This window comes from Phocoena sinus, chromosome 11 (genome assembly GCF_008692025.1).
Source record: "Phocoena sinus isolate mPhoSin1 chromosome 11, mPhoSin1.pri, whole genome shotgun sequence".
Taxonomy (NCBI): Eukaryota; Metazoa; Chordata; class Mammalia; order Artiodactyla; family Phocoenidae; genus Phocoena; species Phocoena sinus.
In genome coordinates this window covers 96,995,112-97,019,443 of record NC_045773.1, presented here as the reverse complement: position 1 = coordinate 97,019,443, position 24,332 = coordinate 96,995,112, and the positions used below count along the sequence as shown (strand labels likewise).

At 38.9% G+C, this 24,332-nt stretch overlaps 1 protein-coding gene across 1 annotated transcript in view; it reads right to left on the bottom strand.

Annotated features, from left to right (window-relative positions):
- The window catches only part of OFCC1 (orofacial cleft 1 candidate 1), a gene marked incomplete at its 5' end in the record, with an annotated part of 268,883 nt that overhangs the window by 134,767 nt on the left and 109,784 nt on the right, over positions 1–24,332 (bottom strand). The window contains 5 exons of the mRNA XM_032648945.1: positions 5,651–5,655; positions 10,706–10,871; positions 14,493–14,629; positions 17,041–17,115; positions 17,202–17,284. Of these exons, the coding sequence (XP_032504836.1) occupies positions 5,651–5,655; positions 10,706–10,871; positions 14,493–14,629; positions 17,041–17,115; positions 17,202–17,284 (466 nt within the window). The remainder of the gene's footprint in view (positions 1–5,650; positions 5,656–10,705; positions 10,872–14,492; positions 14,630–17,040; positions 17,116–17,201; positions 17,285–24,332) is intronic.

The window sequence follows — 24,332 nt, the reverse complement described above, 5'->3', positions numbered from 1 at the left end:
GAGGGCTAGCTAAGCTGTGCCCAGACTCCCTGACTCATGGAAATCATGAGATTAAAAAATGTGTATCATTTTAAGCTGCTAAGTGTGTATAATTTGTTATGCAGCGATAGAAAAGTAACACATTATATTTATTCCTCTGGTATCTCTTTTCTACCATTAACATCTGATTTTCCCCCTGCAGTCTTTTATTTATTTGTTTGTTTGTTTGTTTGTTTAGGGGAAAGGCTTCTTTTATTTATTTTTTTCTTTTATACTTTTTTCTCCCAGTTTTATTGAGATATAATTGACATATGGCACTGTATGCAGGTCTTTTATTTACTAGAAAATACTTTGTTTCTCAAAAATAAACAGGTCATTATTTTCATAGTTAAAATATAGGCTGGGGCTTCCCTGGTGGCGCAGTGGTTGAGAGTCTGCCTGCCGATGCAGGGGACATGGGTTCGTGCCCCGGTCCGGGAAGAACCCACATGCCGCGGAGCAGCTGGGCCAGTGAGCCATGGCCGCTGAGCCTGCGCGTCCGGAGCCTGTGCTCCGCAACGGGAGAGGACACGACAGTGAGAGGCCCGCGTACCGCAAAAACAAACAAACAAAAAAACATAGGCTGGAAAGCAGATCATTGTGGAGGGTAGTAGAGAGGAGGGAAGCCTCCTTCAGTAATAATAGCTAACATTTATTGAGCATTTACTATGTGCTATGAGCATTTACACTGTTCCATTTATTTTTAACATACAGATATGAATTCACTAAAATAAGGCAAGTACTACTAGCCCCATTTTAAAGACTTTTTTTTTTTTTTTACAGAAACTGCGGTACAAAGAATTTGAGAAACTTGTCTAAGTTTACTCAACTAGTAATTCCTAAAGCTAATTTGTTTGGATTTAGGTATTACAGCCCCAGAGCCTATATACTTAGCCACTAAGATGTATTCCTTCTTAGTAGGATTAGATGGTCGTGCTTTAGCCATACCTAATAAGATAGAGACATCAGCCAATAACAACCTAATTGCATGTGGATCCTTGATAAATTACTGTCAGGAATATTCCTCCATAGGGATTTGCTCTGATGTGCCATTCTAGAGCTGACTTGGTTAGCATCCCTCCTCCATGGCATCTTTTCTTCACTCACATCCACCCAACTCTGTGGAATATGCCAGTAATACTTTAAAATTTTATTTTTTAAAAGCCACTAAATGCACACACTAAAGTCTCCTTATGACTCTGAGGCCAGCCAGGTAGGTGATATGCTATAGTGGAAAGAGAACTGGAAAGGAACACAGATGAACTAGTTGAGTGTTGGAAAATAAGTCACCTAATCTCTCTGGACTTTGGTTAGATGATGTGTAAAATGGGGTTAGGAACATCTATCACCAGGGTATTGTGAATACCAAATGGAAAAAGAAAAGGTATGGGAATGAAATTAAGAGATTTAAAACTGTAAAATTCTGCAGAAGTGTGTGTTGTTAGCCTATTGTCAGAAGAGTGAGCACACAAGATTATTTTTTCTGTGTTGTGCAGAATAATTCTGAAGGGGTAAACATTGGAGACGCCTAAGAAAGCTTCTTAGCATAAGAGTTTTATATTTAAAATACTGTATGCTAAGACATATATATGGAATCTAAAAAAGAAAAAAAATGGTTCTGAAGAACCTAGGGGCAGGACAGGAATAAAGACGTAGATGTACAGAATGGACTTGAGGACATGGGGAGGGGGAAGGGTAAGCTGGGAAGAAGTGAGAGAGTGGCATTGACATATATACACTACCAAATGTAAGATAGATAGATGGTGGGAAGCAGCCGCATAGCACAGGGAGATCAGCTCAGTGTTTTGTGACCACCTAGAGGGGTGGAATAAGGAGGGTGGGAAGGAGACACAAGAGGGAGGAGATATGGGGATATATGTATATGTATAGCTGATTCACTTTGTTATAAAGCAGAAACTAACACAACAATGGAAAGCAATTATACTCCAGTAAAGATATTTAAAAAAAAAATCACTTGATAAATAAAGAAATAATACTACTCTCCTACCAAGATGAGAAACATTTTATTCTGGTCATAGTGCGGATACAATATTGCAGTAGGTATTTGGGGTTGGTTCTTTGGGACAACTCTCCCATTTCTCTCAACCGTTAGGTCTCAGGATATATTTAAATGGTGAAAAGAAAAATTATATTGTGAGGTGATTGTAACCATTCTTTTATTTGCTGAGATCACATGTGTATGTCTATTTAACCCTTAGGAAGGGAGCATACACTGAAGGGATCATGGGTGGGTCATGAGAGCCTTTTCCAAAAGGCAACATTTATTTTCAAGTGTTTAGATTGCCGAGACAAGGATTTCTCTCCAACGTACAATTCATCATCCTTCTTACTCACTGTAAAATCAATCTGTTCTGTTTGTGTGACATAAACAACAAGTCATTTCTCAGGAATGAGGCAGACCATATGTGAAGGTGTTTTGGAAAAGCACAATAGGGAATACGCCAAAGTAGCACCTGCATTTTATTTCAATGTCGAATCACATGTGAGTTATAAAAAGGAGAGTGTATCACTTTTGTTAAAGAATAACTTTCCTGTTAGTTAACTCATACCTTCCCTAAGCAACAAATGTAGGTCAGCCACATAAATGCCTGGCCTAGAACACAAAAAAGATGTCATTCTGTGTGGCCAGCAACACGCGCAGTTAGCAAACATCTTGGCATGAGCCCTCTACTCACCCCCTTGGCAGGAGGAAATTTACATTAATCCATTATATGCATTTTCCTAAGAATCAGCAGTTTCTCCTCAATGTATTAATAAATATCAAAGCAGCTTGCAATTGATAGAGACAGGAAACTATTAAACGACTAGCAGAGCTCTAGGAAGAATTTATTTCTTTTATAATTGGGACTGGATTGAGATTGAAAGGAAGTGGGTTCTAATCCCATTTCCATTCCTTATTAGCTGACTGACCTAAGGCCAGTCACTTAACGGCTACTGGTCTCAGGTTTATACTGGTATAAACCAACGGGGCTGAACTAAATCTTCCCCAAGATCCCTTCCTGCTCTAAGTGTGTGATACTTTGGTCGCTTACCCACCCAGTCGTATTTGAGTGTTAATGGAAAGATTCTGAGATTGTCTTGTTATGGAACCCTCTCCCCAGTTACAAGTTAGGTACCTCTGAAAACTATGTTGACTTCTTTAAACTCCCAGAGTGATATCCACTGCCTAGAAGCAGTCATTGGCACTATTTCCAGAGGAACTTAACACATAATCTGGCTGACTCCATGGGAGAAATCACTGTGCAGGGATGAAGGGAATGCATTAGGAAGCGGGGAACCCAATTCACTCCACAGGCAGTGAGGTGCTATGGCTCTGCCTACACAAGCAAATGAGTGCTTATTTATGTAATTAACTGAGTGGACATTGTAAACTTTCTCCCTGAAGTCTTTCCTCTCATAGGAAAATAAAATAAAATAAAAGCTTCCCAGTGGACAATATATTTTTTGACCTGAAATACATGTTCTTAGGTATGCATATAATTCTATCCATCATTAATGTGAACTTGAGGTAGCCTCTAGGACACACTTTTTTTTTTTTACATCTTTATTGGAGTATAATTGCTTTACAATGGTGTGTTAGTTTCTGCTTTATAACAAAGTGAATCAGTTATACATATACATATGTTCCCATATGTCTTCCCTCTTGCGTCTCCCTCCCTCCCACCCTCCCTATCCCACCCCTCCAGGCGGTCACAAAGCACCGAGCCGATATCCCTGTGCTATGCGGTTGCTTCCCACTAGCTATCTACCTTACGTTTGGTAGTGTATATATATGTCCATGCCTCTCTCTCGCCCTGTCACAGCTCACCCTTCCCCCTCCCCATATCCTCAAGTCTGTTCTCCAGTAGGTGTGCGTCTTTATTCCTGTCTTACCCCTAGGTTCTTCATTAGGACACACTTTTATTAGTTTGACTAGCACAGAATATGCATCACCTACAAAGCATCAGTGAGACTCTTACATCTACTGGTTTCAAATAGGTTATAAATGCTAAATATGAACAAGAGGTGGTAGAGGGAGTAGGGATGGTAAATTGGTGGCCGTGGCCACAGAGAATATCAAACTTAAATCATTCCAGCTTAAAACCTTAGAGAGAAGATAGAATTTCTATTGCCAAGTAACAAAATATAAAATCCTGCGAAAGTGCTTTCGTGGCCTGGTTCAGGTCATGTGCCCATCCCTTAATCAATCATAGTTGTCCTAGGAACATAATACACATCACAGCTCAACCCCTTGGACTATGTAGGTATGTGTATGTGTGTAAGGGGGGAGGGTCTGCAATCATAAAAGAGGGTGAGTGAAGGAACCTGGGAAGAAACATGCTGAACAGGTGGAAACAGTAGCCACCACAGACAAACTGGCCTAGAAAATCTACAGTCATTTTGTCCCATTGGTCTTTTCTCCAGAACTTCTTCTGGAAATGCCAAAATTCTTAATTTACCCTTATTTTTATGTATTAATTCAATAAATATTTATTAAGTGCTTGTAATTTATCAATTGTTGTGAGTAGACCATGAAGAACACGACAGACTTAATCTCTATCCCTGTGAAACTTATTAAACTTGCTGTCTAGTTGGGGAGGGGACTTACTGAACACCTAATCACCACATGCTGAGTGGCATGAAGATGTGCAGGGAGTAACAGACAGAGCCAACCAGCAAAGGGGTAATGATGGCAATAAACTAGCTAGTACAAAAGTATCAAGGGATACCTTGGATATCTCATGTTATCTAAAATATGAGGAGAAGGGGACTTCCCTGGTGGCCCAGTGGTTAAGATGTCACCTTCCAGTGCAGGGGGTGCAGGTTTGATCTCTGGTCAGGGAGCTAAGAGCCCACATGCCTTGGGGCCAAAAAAACCAAAAACAAAACAAGCAATATTGTAACAAATTCAGTAAAGACTTTAAAAATGGTCCACATCGAAAGAAAGATCTTAAAAAAATATATATATATATAAAATAAAATATGAAGAGAAGAGTCATCCTCTCACAACAGCATATATCCCAAAGAGAAAACATAAACATCCTGCAAGGGCAGGCTTTGAGGCCCAGAAAAGATGGCTGTGATGCAAACCCCACCAGAAACAGTCCAGAAGACTTTCATCTGTGATCACCTGACACTACGGGCAGCAGGCCCACTGGGGTGAGATGTGCTGGAATGGTGTTCTCTTTTACACACTCAGAGGCAACTTAGTTGGTTATCTTTCTGGTTGAGAAAATCTAACAGTCTTAAAATTATGTTTTGGAAGCTTTTAAAAAGATGATTGGCAGCTACAAACAATGTAAACTTGCATCCGACTAGCTAAAGGTCTTATACATCAAAAAAAAGAATGGAAGCTGTGATTTACTGAAACCTTAACAATCTACCAAGTTTACCAACATCAGCATGTTTAAACGAGGCATGGTGGGGGGGTTGGGGGAAGAGGAAAGGGTAGACCATATAAGACAGAAAAAGAAAATACCTACACTTAAACTTACTGCACTAGAGCAGCAGAAACTTCCCACACGATATCATATATATCTTTGCAGCTGGGTAGGAGAGTATTCTGTGTTAAATGAATTTTATGGGGATTTGGAGAGGATTTAGGTAAAGGCTGCCCCAATAAATGATTTACCAGATCTAATAAAACATCAAGGAAATTGTTCAGATTGTATCTCAGACCATTTAAAACACAGGTTTATAGAGGTCTCAGCAGCCCCCATATCCTCAACCCTGGTTTAAAAAGAAACGTTTAGAGTGGTTAATTATCCCATGTTACTTTTTGTTTTTTAATGATAGCAATTTCAAGAGAAGGGAGAGACTGGGAGTAAACAGACAGGTAGGACAACCAAGGAGGTTGGGAGAGAGACAAGCTGAGTGACCACTCAGTTATCCTTTCATTCATTCACCCAATAAACATTTACTGGTTGACTATTATAAACTAGGTATTTGAGAACTAGGGCCGGAGACCCAGGAGTGACCAGACAAGAAGGGTTTCTGCCTGCCTACAGCTTCTTTTCAGAGAGAGGAAGCAGAAACATGGAAATAAGTGGAACACATATAAATATTAACTTATATTGTGGTAAGTACTTTAAAGGAGACAAACAAGGTGATGAGAAAGTAAATAACCAGAGAGGGGCAGGTACTACTTTATATAGGATTGTGAGGAAAGGCTTCCCTAGGAGGTAAAATCTAAGCCTTCCATCCTACTAAGAACTGAGAGAACATTCCAGATGAAGGAGGCATCAAGTACAAAGGTTCTGATGTGTTAAAGACCGTGGTGTGTTTGAAGAACAGAAAGGAAAGCAGACGTGTCATCCTCAGGTGACAAATGCCCTCCATTTTAACCTTTGGAAAAGACATTCTCTTCAAAATTTATTATTATTAATGTTAATATTAGTTGCCTTTATTAAAAAACTAAATGTTCCAGTGACTATACAGGCTGTCTTATATATATTATCCCTCAGTTTTCACAAAAAACATAAAGTCCCACCATATAGCTATTTTTATTCCAATTTCATACAGGAGAAAACAGCCTCAGAGAGTTTAACTGATTCAATGTTACATGGCAGCAGCAAAAAGGGAATCCATGCCCAGGTCTCTCCACAAAACCTACACTCTTTCATTGCTTTTTATTTGCTTGTGCACACAGAAATGAATGAAGCAGAATGTGATAGGCTATGTTTCCAAAGATGGCTACGCAATATCTCCCAGCCCAGCTTGTTCTTTTGCATGTCACTTTCCCAATTTGGCATCAGGAGATGTAGTCTATTCTGCCCGTCTGGCCCTGTGATGTGTTGTTTTTTTTGTTTTGTTTTGTTTTGTTTTGTTTTTTGCGGTATGCGGGCCTCTTACCGCTGTGGACTCTCCTGTTGTGGAGCACAGGCTCTAGACGCGCAGGCTCCGCGGCCATGGCTCACGGGCCCAGCCACTCCGCGGCATGTGGGATCTTCCCGGACCGGGGCATGAACCCGTGTCCCCTGCATCGGCAGGCGGACTCTCAACCACTGCGCCACCAGGAAAGCCCCTGTGATGTGTTTTGACCAACAGAATACAGTGGGAGTCACTGTGTAACTTTGAAGGCTTGACCTTAAGAGATCTGCAGTTCCCACCTTCTCTGCTTGGAAAGATGCTACTTGGAACCCAGGCAATAAGCTGAGAGGAAGCCCAAGCATCAAGGGAGAGAAGTGGAAAAATGAGAAGCTCAGTTGAGAGCAGGAAGTGAGGTTTCAGACGTACAGCCTCAATTAAGGAATCCAAGCCAGACGCCAGGTATTGGAGCTGCCTCAGCTAAAGCCTCAGACACGGAACAGAGACGAGCTTCCCATGCTGTGTCCTGCTTAATCACGAGAGAACAATAGAGAAACACTGAGGTCAGGATAGAGGAAGGGTGAAAAATCTTTTTTGGTAAAGAGCTAGGAAGTAAATATTCTAAACTTTGTGGACTGTACTGTCCTTGCCCCAACTATTCAATTCTGCCATTATAGAGAAAAACAAAGATAATATGTAACCATAGGGGTGTGTCTGAGTTCCAATTAAACTTTATTTACAAAAACAGACAGAGGGCAGAATCTGTCTTGGTGGTTATACTTGCCAGTCCCTCATCAAGACTTAGATAATGAGTTTACCTACTAAAGGAGCAATGCCTGAGAATTGCTTCTTAAAAGATCTATTGGAGGGGCTTCCCTGGTGGCGTAGTGGTTGAGAGTCTGCCTGCCGATGCAGGGGACACGGGTTCGTGCCCCGGTCCGGGAGGATCCCACATGCCGCGGAGCGGCTGGGCCCGTGAGCCATGGCCACTGAGCCTGCGCATCCGGAGCCTGTGCTCCGCAACGGGAGAGGCTACAACAGTGAGAGGCCCACGTACCGCAAAAAAAAAAAAAAAGATCTATTGGAAACTGAAGCTCTGAGATCCTTGGAAACTCTGAAGCTTTTTAACTTTATGTGTAAAGTAAAAGTGACATTGTGAAGTTGCATACACTGGACTCTAAAAAGTCATCCCAACAGAGAGCTGAGTCATCAGAGAAAGCGTGGAGAGGCAACAGGGACAAACGTGGGAGCTGGGAGCCTGAGAGCTTCAGACAGGGACTGAGAATTTTGCACATGGTTCAACAGAAGCTCCAGCTCTCCTATCTGCACACCATACTGAGCACTTGGTACTTCTGCTCTGGAAGTTATTTTATTGAATTAATGTACTTGTCACCCTCCCCATAGAGACCATCACAAACAAGAGTTTCTTAAGGACAGGGAGCTTGTCTTTTTATTATTTGAAAGTTGCATTTCTTATCTACTTTTTTTTTCCTGGAAGAGGCATGCATATTTCTTGTTTCCTGGGCTTTTTGACTTCCCTTCCTGCCTGATGTTTCTTCCTTTTTTTTTTTTTTAACATCTTTATTGGAGTATAATTGCTTTACAATGGTGTGTTAGTTTCTGCCGTATAACAAAGTGAATCAGCTATACATATACGTATATTCCCACTTCTCCTCCCTCTTGCATCTCCCTGTTTTTTTTTTTTTTACATCTTTATTGGAGTATAATTGCTTTACAATGGTGTGTTAGTTTCTGCTTTATAACAAAGTGAATCAGTTATACATATACATATGTTCCCATATCTCTTCCCTCCTGCGTCTCCCTCCCTCTCACCCTCCCTATCCCACCCCTCCAGGCAGTCACAAAGCACCCAGCTGATCTCCCTGTGCTATGCAGCTGCTTCCCACCAGCCATCCACTCCACGCTTGGTAGTGTATATATGTCCATGCCTCTCTCTCGCTTTGTCACAGCTTACCCTTCCCCCTCCCCATATCCTCAAGTCCATTCTCTAGTAGGTCTCTGTCTTTATTCCTGTCTTACTCCTAGGTTCTTCATGACATTTTTTTTCTTAAATTCCATATATGTGTGTTAGCATACGGTGTTTGTCTTTCTCTTTCTGACTTACTTCACTCTGTATGACAGACTCTAGGTCTATCCACCTCATTGCAAATAGCTCAACTTCGTTTCCCTTTATGGCTGAGTAATATTCCATTGTATATATGTGCCACATCTTCTTTATCCACAATGGAACAGGATAGAAAGCCCAAAGATAAACCCACGCACATATGGTCACCTTATCTTTCATAAACGAGGCAGGAATGTACAGTGGAGAAAGGACAGCCTCTTCAATAAGTGGTGCTGGGAAAACTGGACAGGTACATGTAAAAGTGTGAGATTAGATCACTTCCTAACACCATACACAAAAATAAGCTCAAAATGGATTAAAGACCTAAATGTAAGGCCAGAAACTATCAAACTCTTAGAGGAAAACATAGGAAGAACACTCTATGACATAAATCACAGCAAGATCCTTTCTGACCCACCTCCTAGAGAAATGGAAATAAAAACAAAAATAAACAAATGGGACCTAATGAAACTTCAAAGCTTTTGCACAGCAAAGGAAACCATAAACAAGACCAAAAGACAACCCTCAGAATGGGAGAAAATATTTGCAAATGAAGCAACTCACAAAGGATTAATCTCCAAAATTTATAAGCAGCTCATGCAGCTCAATAACAAAAAAACAAACAACCCAATCCAAAACTGGGCAGAAGACCTAAATAGACATTTCTCCAAAGAAGATATACAGACTGCCAACAAACACATGACAGGATGCTCAACATCATTAATCATTAGAGAAATGCAAATCTCCCTGTTTCTTAAGCACAAGCCTGCATCTCTTGATCAAGAGAACAACTCATTGGTTAACCTGAAGACCGTACTTCAGCTGCTTCAGGAAAGCACTGGTGAAATTATTGAGACTTTTGCATTTAAGTGAAAACCAGTAGGACTTGTAAAAATGTGACTCTGGATAAAGGAAATTTGAGCTGCTACCATTCCTCCTGATAATAGTTCCAGGATGGAAGAGTAAGAGAAAAATCTTCAGGAACCAAATCATATGGCAGATAAATTCCCAGGGGGAAAACCATTCAGAACATGGATCTTGAAGAGCAGAGAGGCCGTGGTTTGGAGGAGACGACTTTGACAGGCTACTCCATTTCTTCCTGTTTCCTAGGTTACTCCACGTGTCACAGAGCCACTTACTGTGGTTCCTTCCCTCATCCTTGATGAATCCCACCACTGAAAAATCCTGTAATCGTTACCTCTGAGAAGCTCCACTGCTCACTTTTCTATGTATTTTTTCATGTTTGTTATACGTACGCTTGCATAGACAGATACACCTGTATACACATCGCCAGGAAGAGAGAGCAGTAACTATGATCTGCTTAGATCTTAAGTGAACTAAGGTTTGGAATGTGTATCAGCCCCAGCCATCCTCCCACCTCCATCTCTGGACACTGCCCACATCAAATTGTCAGTATTTCTCCACTGTAGTCTTCTCCCCAAGATTTGGCTCAAACTTTTTCTGAAAAATCCTTCGCCATTCTCAAGTGAATTCAAGCCATCGTGTTCTCCAGGTGTTTATGTGTGCATTTTTTTCTAAAGTGTTATCATATTACTCTGATGTTTAAGCATAGATATATTTCATTGGACTATGAGCTTTCCCAAATCAGGGCACATATCACATAGCTTGTAATAAGCATGCGAGCAATATTTGTTGAATAAATGACTAATAAAAGAATAGAATGAGTGAAGACTTGTTGAATTTAATGGATTTAAATTTTTAAGTAGAAAGACAGGATATAGTTACTCTCCAAACTGAAAATCTGTGTTTCTCCAGTTCCTCCAAATAAGATGTATCCTGAGAATAATCTTCAATTTCTCCAGTTTTCCAAGCAGTTGATTTTTCCTTCACAGAATGAAATGAAATTAAATAAATGGGGGGAAACAGTATTTTAGCAGGGAGAGATAGAAAGTTTACCTGGCTTCAGTGACAATTTTCCCAGAATGACTTATGGAATCATTGGTCATACAGAAACATGGTTAGCCATGATTTTGCATTGAAATTATGGCTTTATATTCCAGATTCTCTTACTAAATTTTCATGTCTATATTGGCAGACTGTGACATGTTCATTTTCATATTATCTCACATGGAACAGATTCTATAACTGTTGTTAGAATGAAAACAACAACATCATAACCGTGGTTATGGTTTTTGTATTAAATCCAGACTATTGCAAGTAAAGAAGATGCAGCTTGAACTAGCTTTTAGCAGAAAGGAATTTGGAGAAAAGTTTGACCAGCCAGGCTACTGCGAAGGCAAGGAGTCAGCTGGATTTCTGGACTAGGGGAGCAAAGGAATCAAAGGCCACCAGGATTCCTTCCTACCCTACCTCTACTTTGTTTTAGCAGGCCGCTTCATGCTAGCATTGGTTCCAAAAACTCCTGAGTTCCACAGTCTCAATAACATCAATTTAAACTCAGGACCATACAATGTCTGTGGAGCTGATTTATGAGAACTTGAGAAAATCATGTAACCCAGGATGATGGTTCCAGAAAACAGATTGCCTCATTGGAGAAACTAAACCCTATAATTCAACCAAGGATTCTGAAGAGCCCGGCTTTGGAAGGAGTGGGGAGAGAGGGAGCATCTAACCTAGACAGACTCTTCCCTCTTCCACCAAAACAGTTAAACTTTTATCTGTTTATATATTGAAGTATCCCATACAATTTAATTACAAAATACTGCTGACAAAAAGGCATTTGTAAACCACTAGCTACAGAAGAAGAAAGTTAGACATGACTGACACCTATAAGATAGTTGTGCTAATGTTCTTTCCTTTTCTTTAGACCCTTCTCAAGTGTTTTTGATCATAATTTGTAAGAGGCTCGTTGCTTGAAATTCTTTGATATCAATTCATACCAGTTTTAGCACAAGTCTGTAGCTGAAATATTTTGCAATTGCAGAATGCTTTTGGGATGCACAGGTGGTAGTAACCAGGAAAACCCTGGAGTGAAGCTCAGGTGAAATAGATGTGTCATCAAATCTCTACAAGGCTCATTTCTTTTATTATAAAATTGATTGATTTGATCACCTTAAGAACAAAATTCATTTATGAGAGCCATCAATTGAAGGTACCTTTGGTTGTGGTCTTTTTTATCTTTCTCAGACTCTACAGCTCCTGTGCCAATAAAGGTACTTTTAATCAGACTATTTACTGTTGGTATTTTTAATTGCTCCATTCCTGAGTAAGTTAAAGTGTGTCAAAATTCTTTAAAATATATGAGAGCTCTGAATTGTCCCAACTAAACAAACATATTTGATTTGCACACCTTACCTGATTGCTAAAAATATGCTTTTGTAGGTATTTAAACTTTAAATTAGATGGCATTTATTTATGAGATGTTTAGATACTTTATTCAGTTTTACTAAATAGAAAGTTGAAACGGCTATCAAGAATTATACCAAGGATTTGGTTTACCCACCAAACCTCCTGATTTGTTAAAAAATAGGTGTTCTATGATATAGTATATTAAACTGCTTTCTATTTGGTTAATCGGTTAATATCTATCTTGATTGTTCAACTAAATTCATGGTAAAAATGGTATGTAGTATATATTTCCATGTATCTTTCACAACTCCTAACATGGTAATAAGCACATAGTAAATACTCAAGAATTAGTTATTAGAAGTCACTTCATTAAGTACTTATATTACAATGAGAATGGACTACCTCAAGTTGCTCAGTCACAAAGAAAAACACCTGTTAACTCTAAAAATAACAAAAGTTTTCTGAACCTTTGGATTTCCTTTAAAGAATGTTTAACTTAACGTGCTAAAAATTCCTTCCAATGGGTGTTTTGGAAGACATAAAGTCACAGACACTTGCTCATCTCCAAAGAAATGAACCCAAAGAGGAGCAAAAACCTAAAGAAAATAAGAGTTTTAAATCCAAAAAGATATAAATATGTACAGCAAAATTCCCAGGTGAGTGAGTACCGGAGTGTGTGAGCCTGAATGAATGTTCACATTGAATACACTCAACAATCTGATCGACCAAGCACAAATTCCTATCTTGAATCTATGCCCGACAGCTAGTACATTAAATAGGATATCATCAACATTTAAAGACAGAAAATAGATCCTCTGGCCCATTACAACTTTAAGTCCCTGAAGCCAAAGAACATCGTTATTAAAAAATAATAATAATAAAGTCTTCCAACAGCATTGTCTTTAGAAAGATGAATATCTATCCTTTAAAGGAGAAATTGGTGGTGCAAATTTGTTCTGGAATGGCGCGTTTCACATATTATCTGTATGGCTGCTCAGAGTCTGACCAATCGCAGAAACCACCAGCAAATATGTAAATATAAATTGCTAGAATTCAGAATACGATTTTCAAGTTCATGAGCTGAAAATCTGGTGTGTGAGGATGGCCATTCAAATACAGCATCAATGAGGAAGCAATACACACGCACTCTTTCAAACACAACAAAAAATGAGAGCCAAGGAGTGTTTTAAAGAATTTTCAGAAACTAAAGTGTATTGTGTTGCAGTCAACAGGGCCAACAAGTGATGGTCAGAAGACTCTCATTCGAGTGTTCTCGCTACTTTGGAAACTTAAATTATTTAAAGTCCATGAATTTGAGTTTTTTAATCTGAAAAATGGAGATAATATTTGTCTTGCATAGATCGCAGGATTTTTTATGAAGACAAAGTGATATAATGGCGATAAAATTCTTTCTGGGGATGTAAAGGATAGAACTTAACATGCTTTAGGATATTAAGGATATAAGTAGCATCTGGTACAGTGCAATATATAGCGTGGGTGATCGAGGGAACATTTAACATCCTTTATTGTGCATTTATTACAGCATTTCTGAGAAGCTGCCTAGTAGAAAATACTATAGGAAGACTTAGGTCTTGAGATATTAATTTATTAATATTAAGATATTAAGATAATATTAAGATATTAAGACAAGATATTAAGTCTCAAAGTTGCCCCTGCTCGCCGCAAATAGAGAAAGCCCACATGCAGCAACGAAGACCCAATGCAGCCAAAAATAAATTGCTTAAAAAAAAAAAAAGTTGCCCAGCTCATGAAATGAAAGACCCATTTAATTGTGTTATATGATAGAAAGCAAAGCCCAGGGTTCCTACCTTGTCGTTTAGAGGTTTTTACCCCTTAGCAATAATTCCTTCCATGGACCATGTGGTTAATGAAGAAGGGTGATGATGACGGGACCGATGAGAAGGTAAGTCTTTGTGCAAAGAAAGAGAGCTTGCAGTTCACAGGTCAGTGGCACCAGTGCAGTGGAAAAGCACTGCGGCTCTGGCACAATTAAGCTCCACTTGGCAGCAGCATTTTTTCCCCAAACTCTTTACAGGGTCTTTGTGCAGAGCTCTGGGGAGCACTGTTCATCTGGCCAGATGAAGAGCAAGGGGATTGTTTCATCAAAAGAGAGAGCCTTAGAAAGAGGAAATAGTGAATAAAGAGCTGAATCCTGAGGATTATGAATGCTTTTGAACTGCCCTGGGAAGATCAGAAGTGAACAGCACCATTCTTTAAGAAGGCAGGGGAGGACAGTTTGGGGTGGACGTACGGTGCTAAGAGGCTTGTGTTAATAGGATCACAGAACTGCAAGTCATCGATAACAACAACAAACACCAGGTGCGTCTGAAGTAACAAAGCAAATAAATATGACATCATGTTCAGTTCCATCAGTGTTGTTATTTTCATCTAAAAAATAAAAACCCACAGCTCCAAATCAAATCCAGCCTAAATCCTGAGACCATCCAGCAAGAATACTATTTCCCCTTTCTTTAATTCGTTTCTGATGTGTGTTCCAGAGAATTTTTCAGGACAGGCTTTCTATTAGCAGTATCCAGGGAGAAGCAAGGTGCTTCTTCCTGGCTTGGTAGCTCAGGATTCACCCAGAGAGACCCCTCGGGTAACTAACCCCTTGGGTTTCTGTTTCCGCCCTCTGGATGACAACTAACACCTCTGACCACTTTGGACCACACATTTTGATTGTTTTCTGGCTCCGTGTTATTTGAAAAATGAATGCTTCACATGTGAAGTTCAATATTAACCTCAGTTTTCCCACAGCCACCCTATCAATTGCCTGGGTTAGAGTCTTTAATAGTAGTTGAAGATTCAAATTAATTCCTATTACTATGAGAAGATGAGGGGAAAAAAAGAACACACTTAAATTGGCCTAGAGGGTCTCAGATTTAGATGTAGTAGATGGTATAACCTCCCTTGTACTCAGTCACTTGCAACTTGGGTGTACTTCTGGCTCTGTCTTCCCACAGCACTGATGTTACAAAGACGTATTACCAGCAGGCACAAAGCTGCTTCCTAAAGCAGTTCAGAGTTAAGACACCTTCCCGAAGTGCCTGACCCCCAGGGAAGAGCTTACTCCTCCAAACAACTGACTAGCAATTTGGGGAGTATAACATTAAAAATAAAATGAAAAAGAGAACTCCTGAATTGAACGGTAAACTCAGAAAACACAGGGAAGAATTTTAGGTTTTCTGAGGGATTGCATTCTTTCTCATCTTACTTAATTCAGTCTTTCTTCTAATCTCAAAATTTATGATCAACAAATGACATGAAAATTTTACAAAAATATTTAAAATGCTAATATTAGATCCACAATATCCTAGAAATCTCATAGATGTATCCTTCCTTTAGCCTCCCCAAAAGTATACATAAAAGTGCCTAATACATAATATGTATAAAGGATGTAAGCTTTTTTCCTTCGTAGCAAATTGTCCTTGGTTTCCATAAGCTATCCCTTAAATTAAGGTTATAAGACCCAAGAACTAGAAAACATACACCTGGCTGAAAGGACAAAGAAATAAACAACTTTTTGAAGTATTATTTCATGATGGATACAAATATGGATACTAGAAACAGACTGGTTCAAAGCCCAGCTATACACTTGTCAACAATGTTTTTTTTTTGGCTAAGTTGCTCCATCTCTCATGCCTTATTTTTCTCACCTGCTAAATATAGAAAATATGTCAATAGCAGTATCTATCCCATTAGTTTGTTGTGAGAATAAGACAGTCATTCGATGTGAAGGACCTGAGAACATTTTCTGGCCTCTAGTAATTTCCTAGCACTCAGTGAATGTTATCTTTCACTGTTACAAATTTCACTAAACTTTTGATTTCTAAACTTTCTTCTTCTGCAGTACAAAAACAACTGTAATTGTAAATGCTGTTAAGTAGTCATCTAGACATTAAAAACCCATTTATTTGGGGTGGCGCAGTGGTTGAGAGTTTGCCTGCTAATGCAGGGGACACGGGTTCGAGCTCTGGTCTGGGAGGATCCCACATGCCACGGAGCAACTAGGCCCGTGAGCCACAACTACTGAGCCTGTGCGTCTGGAGCCTGTGCTCCGCAACAAGAGAGGCCGCGATAGTGAGAGGCCCGCACACCGCGATGAAGAGTGGCCCCCGCTTGCCACAACTAGAGAAAGCCCTCGCACAGAAACGAAGACCCAACACAGCAAAAATAAATAAAATTAATTAATAAACTCCTACCCCCAACATCTTCCTAACAAAAAAAATGTACCTTTAAAAAAAAAAACATTTATTTGATTAGATGGCTGTCCACTATTTAGAGGTGGCAACAAGGTTTATTTAAAATCAGTCTTTAGAGAATGGCATGAAAGTTGGCTCTATAGACCTGTATTAATTTAGTCAGCATACTGGAGTATAAAGATAATAATTCAGATAATTTATATGAGAAAGGGCAGGGTTGGAGAGAAATCCTTTTACTTTGATTTTCTAGCCAGGCTAAATTTTCTGAATACTTAAAACTCGAAGTCATTTGGTCTATATAGATAAAGATTTTGGAAATGGTTTAATATCAAAAAACGGGATCCAGTAACACCAGTAAAATTAATTTAACCAACGTTTGGAAACCCAGGCTATGTAATTTATATAACTTCATCAGGATAGTTTCTGGATAGATTTCATGGCAGCCATGATCATGCCAAATAAATACAGTACAATCAGCACGTTTTCTAATCACCCTGCCCAAGATGGAAAGGGTCTTGTAGACTGGTTAATTTAACTAAAGTCTTCAACTGCTTAAAGAAGTCTGATTCGGATGTAATAAAAAATTATTAGCATTACTGATTTCACAAACGTCAGCTGCTTTACTATGCCCTGCACTTCAAAACCTGCTTTGATGACCAAATTACTTTCTACCTGGAAATATATTTTAAGAAATCATAGTTAATAATCAGGACCGTCGTTTTCATGGTCAAAACCAACTTCTATAGCCTTCATCTTACCTTATTGTGTAATTCATGGTCTTCTTTTGAGAGATTGAGATCACGGTCCATAGGGCAGGGACCAATTTTATTAGAAATGCTTCCTAGGGTTAAAAACAAAAGGTGCAAAAAAATATTATAGATTTGTACTTCAGAGGATATGTAAGCTTACACTGCTGAAATCTAAGAGTTTATATAAAGCCTGACAAATGGGGGTAAAAGAAGGAATTCTCTGGAGGCTCTAAGTTGTTCTATGCTCCCAGTTTTAATTCAGTCAATGCATGAACTTCAAGTAGAACTTTACCATTGGCCACACCACGGGGATGCAATTTACAAGCAGCAGCTGTGTCTGATCTGCTTTCCCGGTAGGATTCTTTATCCTCAGCTATGTTTCTGTGATCAAGTTTTCAAAGAAATTTCTCTGTGCCTCACACCAGTATTCCATTATAAAACCTTGAGACTAGACAGTTCTGTTATCTGTGTGTACCCAACACTTCTCACCTGAGCTACCTTTATCATCTTTTGCAAGACTTGTTTTATATCAGGGTTTCTCAACTTCAGCATGAGCGACATTTTAGATTGGTTAACTCTTTGTTTGGGGGCTGTCCAGTGTTTTGTAGGATGTTTAGCAGCATCTCTGGCCTCTACCTACTAGATGCCAAAGGCACCCTTTACCTCCCCAACCCTCCCCTAGTTGGAGACAATTAAAAATGTCTCCAGACATTGCCAAATGTCCTTTGGGGAGCAAAACATCCCCAATTGAGAACTACTGCTCTAGATCAAAAATTCCTTGCAGATAATGTGTTTTGCTCATCTTTCTTTCTCCTATTATGTCCAGCACAGTGCCTGAAATGGAATGCCTCCTCAACAAATGTTTCTTAAATTATAAACAAAGAAAGATAGTGCATAAGCAGGTATATCTTTACCTTTACGACTCTCAATCCATTGGCTTGACCTCTCACTTCAATGAGCCCAAGTGCTAAGGCCTATCCCCAGCATCTTGTGACAAATACCCCGGCCCAGAAGCTGCTAGAGACTGGAATACCTTAATAGAGCCACAGCTCTTACCAAGAGGTTGACCCAAAATCTTTTTTTAAAAAGTACACATGTATCATATACCATGAGCAGTCACAGCCTTGCTGCCTGTCCTCTTCTCTCCCTCTAGGGATTAAAGGCTGCCATCCTCAGCCCTTTGGAATTGCCTTTGTTTATGTTTCTAAGTGAGCTTTCCAGCGTGTAAAATGTTGAGGACACGATCTCCCTGTCTGCATGCTTTGGAAAACTTTTCCTCCCTAAAGATGACCCAGCCAGCCTCATGAACATTCTCTAAGTTTTTTATAGTGCTGGTCGCTGAAGAAAAATTCTTGTACCTTTGCTTCATCTGAAAATGTCTTTATATCAACCTCAATTCATGAAGGATTTTTTGCTGGATACAGATTTCTGAATTGACATTTTTTAGCATTTTACATATGTCATTACATTGACTTCGGGTCTCCATTGTTTCAGATGATAATGTCCATCATTTCTCAGGTCACTGTTCCCCTTTTTGTAATGTGGGTTCTTTTCCTTCTGTCTACTTTCAAGATTTTTGCTTTAACTTTGTTTAACTGTGTCCAGCAGCTTCATTATGATATTTTTAAGTGTAGCTTCCCTTGTATTTATTCTTTTGGGGTTCACTGAGAGTATTCAATCTATGAGTCAATATATTCCATCAAATTTGGGGGATTTCCAATCATCACTTTTTTAATACATATTTTCTTCCATTTTATGACCCTCTTTTCTTACCTAAGATTCCCATTGTATGGATGTAAAACTATGTGATATAGCCCCATGGGTCTCTGAGTCTCTCTTCGTTTTTCTCCCAGCTTTTTCTTTTCTGTATTTCAAATTCGTTAATTTCTTTTAATTCTTGGATTCTTCAGTTCTGAAACTTCCATTTGGTTACAATTTTATAGTGTCCATATCTCTGCTGAGATGACCTGACTATTCATTCATTAAAACCATACTATCCTTTAATCATTTGAAAGTGCTTTTTAAGAAATTATGAACATGTTTAGAATGGATGTTTTAATGGTTTTTCCTGCTAAATTTAATATCTGAATCATCTTACAGTTATTTTTATTCACTATTTTCCCTGTCTAAGGTCTATATTCTCCTGTTTCTTTGCATGTCTAATAATTATAGATTATATAATGGACACTGTAGAACTGTAGGAGACTCTGGATTCTGTTATCTTCCTTGGAAAGATGTTCATATTTTTTTCCTAGTACACAGTTCAATTACTGGCTAATTTTATTAAACTTGCGTAGGCTTAAATTTACATTTTTTCTTTCTTTCTTTTTTTTGCTGCGTTGGGTCTTCGTTGTTGTGTGCAGGCTTTCTCCAGTTGCGGTGAGCGGGGGCTGCTCGTCGTTGAGGTGCTCAGGCTTCTCATTGCAGTGGCTTCTCTTGTTGTGGAGCATGGGCTCTAGGCATGTGGGCTTCAGTAGTTGGGGCACACGGGCTCTAAGGTGTGTGGGCTTCAGTAGTTGTGGCGCATAGACGCTAGAGCACAGGCTTGGTAGTTGTGGTTCACGGGCTTCAGTTGTTGTGGCTCGTGGGCTCCAGAGTGCAGGCTCAGTAGTTGTGGTGCACAGGCTTAGTTGCTCCGTGGCATGTGGGATCCTCCTGGACCAGGGCTCGAACCTGTGTCCCCTGTATTGGCAGGCAGATTCTTAACCACCAGGGAAGTCCCTAAATTTACATTTTGTTTTAGCATTTCTGTGAAAAACTAAGAGTTTCCAAGCCACTCTAACTTACCAGAACTCAACTTCAGGTCTCTAACTCCTCTACCATTACTGTCAGAGCTTTGTTTTAGGCTTAAAATAAGCCTCTCTAGAGCATGGTCTTTATTCCTAATATGCAGACTTTTGGCCTCTCAGTTTGCTGTCAAATTGAAAATGAGGTATTAACATGACTCTCCTGACTTGAATGCTACCTCTGTTCCAACTCTAGTTATCGCTGTTCTTCTCTCAGGTCCATAGTCGTCACTTAGCAAACCTCCGTTGTTCTCACTGTGGTCATGTACAGCATTACCCTCAGCTAAGGACTCATGGCTGGGGCGTGGTCCCTGTCCTGATTTCTGGGCTTGTCTCTGCACAGCTCCCTGCTCTTTCTCACTCTGCAGATTCTAGCTACTTTGTCTCAGCTCAGTGGGACTTTCTCTGCTTGCATTTTGCTTCACTGCTTTAGAGTCAGAATTTTTGCCCAGGTAGACAACCAGGGTTTTCCTCAAAAGTTTCTCTTCTCTCTGGGATCAGCAAGTCTTGTGCTTTCTGATGGCCAATGCTCCATGACAATTAAAACATTAACATGCTTCATATGTTCTCTCCAGTTTAATGGCTGATTGTAAAAGAAGAGCTAGTCTGGTACCAGCTACTCTGCCATAGCTAAAACTGGAAGTTGCAGTGTTGTTTATTTTTTAATTAAAAGTAGGAATGGATACATAAATTGGTCACAGGCTAACTAGCACCCATGTTTATGTGTTAGTAATACAAATATAGGTTAATTACTTTGAAAGTCCACTTTATTTTATGGAAGCACTACTCAATTTAATTATCAGATCATCTTATATTGAGAAAAAGATGAAATGTTTACAAATAACAGTAACCTGCTAATGCCTTTGGAGTGTGTCAGCTGGGATCACCCAGAAAAAATAAATGGAACAGTCATATTTTTAATAATACATGAGGTGCACAAGGAAAACACTTGTCAAAACTGTATGATGGGGCTTCCCTGGTGGCGCAGTGGTTGAGAGTCCGCCTGCCGATGCAGGGGACACGGGTTCGTGCCCTGGTCCGGGAGGATCCCACGTGCCGCGGAGCGGCTGGGCCCGTGAGCCATGGCCGCTGAGCCTGCGCGTCCGGAGCCTGTGCCCCGCGGCGGGAGAGGCCACAACAGTGAGAGGCCCGCGTACCGCAAAAAAAAAAAAAAACTGTATGATGTTTCAGTACCCTATCTATATATAAATGCACATGTTTATAAAAGTGTGTTTTCCCTGTGTTGTGCTAATCTCTTTTACTTGGCATATTTTTAATGGTTTTTTCCAAATGACCTTTGTAAAATTAATCAAGGATCTGACACTGTCCTTTGGAGAAATGCAAAGAAAGAATACTGCTTATAGTAACTTTTGCACGAAGAACAGCCAGAAAATGACAAAACAGAGAAAACATTAATACTGAAGAAAACTAAAGCCTGAAAGTGGAACTAACTGAAAAACGTTGCCTTTTTGTTAGTAATATTTTCGTGGGTCTCTGAAATTTTATTTTCCTTTTATTTTCTAAACCACTGTCTTTGTTCTTAGAGATCAGATGGATTTCTCAAAACAATCTAAGTAAAATACACCGCAGTTTTTCAAGAGCTCTAATAGTGAAGAGCATCTCAAATTAAAGATGAGTAAAATGTACAGAAAATATGTGTAAAAAATAGAAATACAGAAAACCTAGAAAAATGTCTGCAATTAGACAGGATGGAAATCTAAAAAGAAATTAAATGTAGTTGTAATACATTTCCTATTCTTTTCTTTGAGAAAATTACTACTGAAGTGAGGAATTTCTTCCTCCTGTAATTTAAATGTTAAACTGCCAGATGTGTGTCTCATGCTTGAAGAGTCGAAGCTTTGCATTATTTAGCATATTAAGAATCACAGAATTTTAAAGAGGGCTCCTTTATTGCCTGGAGGTTCTAATTAAGTAAACCTTAGCCTGGTACATTTAAAACTTGCAATACAAGAGATTTTGCTCTCTTTTTTTTCCCCATAGTCAAATCACATCTATATAACAAACATGGAAAATCTGAGATGATATAATTTTTCTTTTGCTTGAAGAATTAAAGCTATCTATTATTTTAAGAAGTTTTTAATAGAGGCCAGCAATCTAGAAGACAACTCAGGATTCAAAATACTTTTTAATCATTGCAAGTTGCTTTCCTTATTTATACCAAATAATGTGTGTTTCATAAAGGCAGTTCTACACTATCAGTCTTACTCTCTCTTCCTTACTTTCCCTGTGTCTGCTGTGATCTCAACTATTCTCCTCTTGTTAGACAAAAACAATGCTAAGGAGCAACAAGAAGATCACAGATTTTAGATTGATATTATGTTTTTATGCATTTCTGTGTGCTGTTTATCTGTGTTAAATATCCGATCACACAGCACTAATTAGCTGTCCTTTCAGCAATTTGTGGAAAGAGTTTCAGCAGCTAAAGTAAAAACCATAATCAAATGGAAGCTCTGTAGGCACCCAACATTCATAAATCATTCCCTTAAATACAGTTATTTTTGCCATTGTAGAAAATGTCAAAGGTGTCAACTCTGTCCAAATACACCACTTAACAGTAACTATTTTAGTAAATTGACTTGAAATGCATTCAGCTTACTGACAGTTAGAAGCACATGATCTAGTTCACAGTACAAATGAATAGCTTATAGGCCAAAATAAATACCAAAGTACGAATTCTCAACGACACGTTGCCATAACCATGGCTGCAACCACAGACCAAAGTCTCAGCACTGTTTATCTACGGCAGAAACAGATGCTTAAAATTTTTGAAATCTGGTTGTTTATATCTAGTTTCTAGTTAAGAAAGTAAAAATGTTTTAACCACTTTCAAAATAAGCGTCGAATATCTACTTGAGGATATTAACAGTGAATGAACTAGAAATTACATAAATGCAGGTAATGACTTGATAACATTCTCGGCTAGCAGCATAGACTGAACCTATAAACAGTAACTTCTTGGATGCTGCCAACATAAATAGATAAATGTTGGTCATGATGTCGAGGAACAAATTCTATCTTTTCTTCATGGGAAGAACAAATGAACAAATTGATCTTCAAAAATGAAACTCTTGACAAAGGGCAAGTACCATAGAATTGGAGTTCAGGCTTGGCCAGGATTAGTCCCTCTAAAGCCTCAAATATTTAGTAAAAGGTAAAGTGCTCCTACTATTTTATGAACTGGTTTCTTAGAAGTGTTAAGAAGCTTAATGGTTTCATATTTGGGGATGTTTTAATATTAGTGACATCAGGAATGCAACAAAACTATTCCCAATTTCACTCGTGCCCAAACCTCTAAGGCATAATCTGTCCATATAGACCTCAACCCATGTGGCACTTTGGTACCACTTATGAATATCAACAGTTAGTTGACTGATGATAATACATTATATTTTATGCAGTATTTTTCAGTTTATTAAAACAGATTTACATATGTTACTTATTTAATTCAGGTTATTTTGTTTACCTTTATAGCCAGCACAGAACCGTAAATATTTCTGCCATCATATCAACCAGTAGTGATCTCTGAATATTTTGCATTTTCAGGATGAAAAATAGACGCATACATGCATGCCTTGCCTAATAAAATATCATTGTAATGTAAGAGCAGGAATATACTTGGTTATTCTTTCCAAGAATAATTTTTAAACATTACCCATTTCTGCCATCCTTAAAAAGACTGCATGCATCCTTTTATGAAAGTTAGCTTCTTTTTCCCTTATTCTTAAAAATATTAAACTCTCCATCTTAAGCACAATGAAAGAATTCAGAAATTTTAATATGCTGCTCATGAGCTTTCCTTGGTTATCATCACTGACAATTTCATTGAACTTAGAACACCCAAAGCTACTTAGAATAATAAATTATTTTACCCACTAGTAAGTCCTTATTGTTAAGAGAAAATTACGGGTAAGGATAGAGGGAATCATTGCCCAGTACTGAAATTAAGCAGGATATGGACACAGCCAAGTGCATTTTTCTCATTACAGTAACTAATACAATAACACAAAGGTGATTTAGTGAGCACCTACTGCATGTTTGTACTCTACATAAACTACTACTAATCCTCAAGTAAGGCCTGTTATCCCCCCTTTATAGGTAAAGAAGCAAATGTTCACAGATTAAGGAACATGATAAACTATATTAAAGGGTAAGAGTCAGGGTATGAATGTAAGCCTCCCTGCCTCCTATATCCACATTCTAGTTCCTCCATGAAACGTGCACGGGTCTGTATTCTCTTTCAATTTCTTTCTTGCACATTTCCAGTAGGTAGACAGAGATCAGGGCTAGTTGTCACAAAAAGAAATGAAAACAGAACGTTGACTCAACCCCCTAA